This window comes from Lipotes vexillifer, unplaced genomic scaffold (assembly GCF_000442215.2).
Source record: "Lipotes vexillifer unplaced genomic scaffold, Lipotes_vexillifer_v1.1 scaffold699, whole genome shotgun sequence".
Lineage (NCBI taxonomy): Eukaryota > Metazoa > Chordata > Mammalia > Artiodactyla > Lipotidae > Lipotes > Lipotes vexillifer.
In genome coordinates this window covers 918606-925122 of record NW_006788818.1, presented here as the reverse complement: position 1 = coordinate 925122, position 6517 = coordinate 918606, and the positions used below count along the sequence as shown (strand labels likewise).

General features: G+C 47.4%; 1 protein-coding gene across 1 annotated transcript in view; it reads left to right on the top strand.

Moving 5' to 3' along the window:
• The first annotated feature begins 449 nt into the window (after window positions 1-449).
• MECR (mitochondrial trans-2-enoyl-CoA reductase) overlaps window positions 450-6517 on the top strand; it is a 32981-nt gene continuing 26913 nt past the window's right edge. The window contains exon 1 of the mRNA XM_007461829.1: window positions 450-643. Within this exon, the coding sequence (XP_007461891.1) occupies window positions 468-643 (176 nt within the window). The 5' untranslated portion in view covers window positions 450-467. The remainder of the gene's footprint in view (window positions 644-6517) is intronic.

Genomic DNA, 6517 nt, shown 5'->3' with positions numbered 1-6517 from the left:
GCTTACATCTACTCTACTTGGGGTAGGGAAGTAAGCTTTGCCACCCTATGCTAGCAGAAGACACCGGGGATTAAATGAGATAATGCCTTAAAGGGCCTGGCAGAGTGAACACTCAAATGGTGGGGAGGAGGAGAAACTGAGGCCAGAGAAGGTGAAATGTCTTCCCCCCCAAGTCAAACACCAATCGCAGACCATAGACACAGCCTTAGGCCAGTATCAGACGCTCCTTGTTAGGAGTTCAACTCTGGCAGGCTCAGAATCTCCGAGACTCCCTTAAGTCCCTCCACCGACAAGGCCTCGCTCCCCAGTCCGTCTCACCAAGCGCCACCGCGCGGACCGCGGAGGAAGGGGACGGCCTTCTAAAAGGAGCAAAGGGCGTGGTCACGCGACGGGGCGGGGCGCAGGCGCGAGGTCGCTGGAAGATGACGTATCTCACAGCGTCCGGCTCTGAGTTAACAGGAGGGAGCATGTGGGTCTGCGGGACGCTCTGCAGGGCGCGAACCCCGGCTCAGCTGCGGCGGCGGCTATTCCCCGCGTTCCGCCGCCGGCGGCCTGTTACCGCCACCTTCTCCGCATCTGCTGAGCCCTCCCGGGTCCGGGCGCTGGTCTATGGGCACCACGGGGACCCAGCCAAGGTCGTCGAGTAAGACACCGCGCCGAAATGGGGCAAGGGAGCTCGGGTTCCTGGAGGGTTTTAAGATGGGTTGTGGAAAATGGGGACTGGAAAGGGAGGGACAAGTCCCGAGGAGGAAGGCAGCGAATAGGACCGAAACCGTAGCCCAGGGCGTGTGTGGTAGCTCAGAAAGTCGTTGCTTGGAAGTTGAAAACCCGAGAGGCACAGTTATAATTGTAGTAATGGCTGACGTTCATTGATCCTGTACTGTGTGTCGGGCAATCCCTGTGTAAATGGATGCTCTCATTTAATCGTCACAACAACCTTTTGGAGGAGGTACTTGATTTAGCCCCGTTTTGCAAATGAGAAAATGGAAGCATGGGAAGTAAAATCACTTGTCCAAGGTCACACAAGCCAGTAAGTGGCAGAGTCGGAATTTTTGAACCCAGGTCTGTCTGACTGGCCTACGTGAGTTCCTACGCTCTATTATATTATGGAAGGAATTTTCAGAATACTTTTTCGTCCATTTGGATCTTCACATCTCAGAAAGTAGGTCAGAGATCATTGTTTCCATTTTACAGAAGGCAGGGGACTTGTCCAAAGTGATATAGCTAATAAAGATTGGAACAGAGACAGGGATCCATGGCTTCTGAGTCCTGTCTCGTGTGATTTCCTCTCCACTGCACTGTGTATGTGCCTTTAGTTAAAAAGAGATCCTGTTGTGGAGCCATACAGACCTAAGGTCATATACAGGCTCAACCTCTTAGTAGCTGTTTGATCTTGGACAAGTCACTCAGCCCTTGTTACTTTTATGATTATGTCCTAAAATTCTGTTGGATCTTAACCCATGATTTTCACATGTGGCTCATAAAAACAGTATGTGAATTTTCAACGATCATAAATCTGCACATAAGTGACTATAGTCATTCACCCTATAGTGCCTAGGGTCACTAGTGGCGCTAGGGCAAAAGCATGGGTCTGGAATCGGAAGACCTGGGGTCAAATCCTTGCCTCCCTGTCCTAGCTGTGTGTGTTTGGCAAGTTACTGAGATTCTCTAAGCCTCGGTTTCATCACATTTAAAAATGGAGACAATGTAGTCATAGCTCATAGTGCTAATCAGCTGCAATAAAAGGAATGCTCTTCACCAGAAAGCACCTGCATACTCTCTTGTAGTCCCTTATTTCCAACTCTTTGATTCCCAGCAAATGGTTTGATTGTTTTCCAAAGGTCAGGCCGACAAGGAATTATTTTCATGATTAAAATACAGGCTAGAGGGCTTCCCTGGTGGCGCAGTGGTTAAGAATCCACTTGCCAATACAGGGGACACGGGTTTGAGCCCTGGTCCGGGAAGATCCCACATGCTGCGGAGCAGCTAAGCCCGTGCGCTACAACTACTGAGCCTGTGCTCTAGAGCCTGTGCACCACAACTACTGAGCCCACGTGCCACAACTGCTGAAGTCCGTGCTCTACAACAAGAGAAGCCACCACAATGAGGAGCCTGCACACAGCAAAGAAGACCCAACACAGCCATAAATAAATAAATTTATTTTAAAAAAAATACAGGCTAGTGTGCTGGCTTCAGCAGCACATATACTAAAATTGGAACGATACAGAGATTAGCATCGTCCCTGCGCAAGGATGACATGCAAATTTGTGAAGTGTTCCATATTTTTACTTAAAAAAAAAAAATACAAGCTAGGTGTTTTGACAGCCGAAGGAGTTAAGCCTCAGATAATTTCACAGTCATGCACTCAGCCTAGCCACATCCACCATTAGAGCAATTGAAAAGAATGTTGAGAAGACACGTCAGTCAATAAACCCCAATTTGAATGTTGATCATAGGTAATAAATCACCATGTTGGGAAGACATCTCCCTGAGGATTGCTGTAATGAGTTGGTAAAGCTCTGATGAACACTTTTTTTCCAAGAGTGCACCCCAAACAGGAACGATGTAGTGCCTCTCTCACAGGCTTGTAATTTATGTGTCTGGTGCAGGACCTGCCACAAAATAGGAGCTGCAAAAACGTTTGTTGAATCTGAATCTAATTTCTGTAATAAGTGCACCTTTTATTGAGTTCTGTGGTGATGAGGAAGGTGTCTCCAATGTGCAGGGACCCTGAGAAAAGGCCTGGGAAGGTTAGGCAGCTGAGTGCAGCTGCTTCTTGATTGATTCCCTCCTCTTGGAGAGTCAGGGAAGCTAGAACAGACCGGTCTGGTTGCAGATGCCACTTAGGAAAGAAAGACAGCTTGTCTCCTTGTGTGGAACCCAGATAATTTCCGGGAAGTTCAAGACATGATACTTGCACGAAGCATTGTATTCAAGCTTGGCCTCACATCTCAGTCACCTGTGGCACTTATGGAAACTATGTATTCCCAGGTGCCACTCTCGAGGTACTTAGCAGGTCTAGAACAGCCCTAAACATCTGAGTTTTTAAAGCTCTCCAGGTGACTCTGATGCCTAGGCCAGGGTTGAAAACCATTGCCCTGTGGATATGGATTGTCAGGCATGCAGTAATTCTCTCTGCCCCTGAAGGGCAGCTTTCCCTCCTGACCCAGATTCAGGTGACCTGACTTGATCGTGTGTGGACTGAGGCCAGAGGCTGGGATTCTCTTCTTTGTAGTCATGCCTTAGGTGGTTTAGGGTAACCATGCTGTCACAGAAAGAATCAGGTGTCCTTTAAACATCCTGGTGACTGGATGTGTCAGGTTACACCAGGTGGGGTCATGGTGTCTGAGCAGAGTCCGAGCAGAGTATTCCCCAACCTGCTGTGGTTTGCGATACTTGCACTGTGGGTGGAGCTCTGGGAACAGCAGGGAGGGAAGGAGGAAGAGTCTGCTCAGATCTGAGAGGTTGCAGAACTCCCCAGAATGAGGCCTCAAGGGACCTCCTGTTCTTGTGTCAACATTCTGAATGTCCCTCTCTTCATTCCTCTTGGCCCCAAACATTCCAGCTGTTCTCTACTAAGGCCTTTTCCTTTGGTCTCTTAGAGTTTCTTTCTTTTATGCCCAAAATGAATCCCCTAAATAAGCACTTGGGCCTTTTTCATGTAAAGAATTGAACTGCTGACCTAAATGAAGCAAGACTGCAGGAGAAAATTACAAAGATGGGAGAATTACAAACATTCCAGAAATTTCAGAGGTCCCCATGACCATCACCCCTCATGCAGAGTTCTGGATTCTCTATGACATAATTCCAAGAAACTCCAATGTCCTCTTTCCTTTTGTTCCTGGAAGTCCCATTTTAGAACTTGCTGTTCTCTGGATCTTGTAGTAAAAACAGCTCTCATTTATTGTGTACCTACCATGTGGCAGGCACTGGGCTAAGTTCTCCACGTATATTATGGATTTTAAGAATCACAGTAGGGGCTTCCCTGGTAGTGCAGTGGTTAAGAATCCGACTGCCAATGCAGAGGACACGGGTTCAAGCCCTGATCCGGGAAGATCCCACATGCCACAGAGCAACTAAGCCCGTGTGCCACAACTGCTGAGCCCATGAGCCACAACTACTGAAGCCCGTGCACCTAGAGCCTGTGCTCCACAACAAGAGAAGCCCACGCACCACAACGAAGAGTAGCCCCCGCTCACCGCAACTAGAGAAAGCCTGCGCGCAGCAACGAAGACCCAACGCAGCCAAAAATAAATAAATAGAATAAATAAATTTATTTTTTTAATTAAATTTTAAAAATAAATAAATAAAAATCACAGTAACCCAGTTTGCTCATTGCTATCACCATTTTACAGATAAGAGAACTGAGGCTCAAGACACCTGAAAGTCACTCGCCCAAGATCATACAGCTAGGGTGTCCCTTCTTTACTAAAGGTCCATGATATAGACATAGGCCTGAAGAAACAATGACAGTCATCGCAAATGTTTTTTGAGCATGAGATGGAGTATAATACTGGGAAGAAGATAGGTCGGAAGAGAAGGTGAAATTCTAGGTCATTCAGGTGACCCCAAGTCTCTGCTCTTCACAGGAAGCACAGCCCCCTCCCCACCCCCAGGGAAGATGGTAGGAATGCTATCCTCTGTCTCATCATCCCCTTTTCAGGATCCTGACGCTTTGATAAAACAGCATCCTAGTCATCATGGCTTTCGCACCTGCCTGCTGCTAGCACAGAATGAAATGAAGCTGTGAAACCTTTGGACAAATACCCTTTCTGTCTTAGCCAGATGGAATTTGGGGGAGCATGTGGTGGGGACCCAAGTTGTATAGGTGGTGAGTTCTCACTGTAGGGCACTGTTTACTTTCAGGGGATTTCTTCTTTTTTACAGTTGATGTCAGTGTTTAAAAACAAAACTCTGTGCAAGTGACTTGGTTTTTAAACCAGAATTACAGTACTTTGAAAAAAAAATTTAGCATTCTGGTTTGGCACCCTAAGAACTGGGATTTGTTTGCTTGTTTGTCTCCTGGAGCTACTTTCTGTGGTCATGAATGGAGGAGGAGAGGACAGAACTCATTGTGCACCTACCATGTGAACTAGCATTTATTCTTCGAGGGCCTACTAAGCGCTAGGTGCTGAAGGCACAGAGATTGATAACCTGTGGCCTTTTCCCTCAAGGAGCTCACACTCTAGTCCAGGAGATGGTCCAGGGGGTAAGTGCTATGATATCTATGTTTAGAGTCTGTGGACACCCAGAAGATGAGCACCCGACCCTACCCCCTCGGGGTGGTCAGAATGCTTTCTCTGAAGAAATGAGGTCTAAGCTGAGTCCCCCAGAAGATCAGGTGAGCCATATACAAGGAGGGAAAGTAGAAGAACCTGCATGGGCAGAAGCCCAGAGGGAAGAGAAAATGTGGTGTGTCTGACTAAGGAATATTTGTTGGGCGCCCTCATGTGTGATCTTTGAGGGAGGAATCTGTGGAAACAGGCTCAGAAGGGACGAGCCTGAATCAGTCGCAGGATTCAGACTCAAGCTGGATTTCACATCCTGTGACACCGTTACATTACCTTCCCTCTTGACTTCACATGACGCAACCGGGTTTGGGGCCCAGCCCTTCTGCCCTCTTTTCCTCATTCTTTCCTCTGAGGGTGAAACTTGGCAGCACACCTCTGAGGGATTGCACCATAGACCGGGGCTTTCCAACGTGCAGAGTGTCTGGGAGGAAGTTCTTATCATCCGGCCCTCTCCTAGCAGCTCCTGCAAGCACGCTGGTGTGATTCCAGGTCTTTCCCACCCTGGATGGCGTGGGAAGGGTCTCCATTTTAGAGAAGGAAAAGCAAAGATAACATGAGGCTAATCTGTGGCTCAAGGGGTGTCATTGGGGACCACCTGCAAGAGCACTGGCCTGGCTTGTAGTCCCACCCACGCCACTCATGGTTAGAATGAGGACATCACTCCAGTCTCCATTCTTTCCAGTTTTTGTTGTTGTTGTTGTTCTGTTTTTTTTTTTGTTTTTCCATGAAACTGTATAAACTGTCAGTGTTTTCTTCGAATGACTATGGGCCTTTTCACAGATTGGGGTTTGTTGTATTTTGTTTTTTGTTTTTTTTTTCAAAAGCATGGCCATTCTGGCTCTAAAATATGGTCCTAAATAGATGGTAGCAGTTTTTTGTTTTTTGTGGGTTTTTGTGGCCTTGCACCTTGCAGGATCTTAGTTCCCGGACCAGGGATTGAACCCGAGCCCTCAGCAGTGAAAGCACACAGTCCTAACCACTGGACTGCCAGGGAAGCTCCGATGGCAGTTTACAGAGGAGAGTTTGTGTAGAGGTTTTGGTGGGGAATGAACTTGAAGTGCTTATCCTCAGACAGAATTTATGCCACAATCCTAATCAGAATGGACAGACAATAAAGGATTCAGGGATTATGACAAACACCCACACAGGTAAATATTTTGAAATACCCAGAGTGCTGGGGAGTCGTAAACAACCAGGGACATTGAAACACATGAATTATTCCTGCT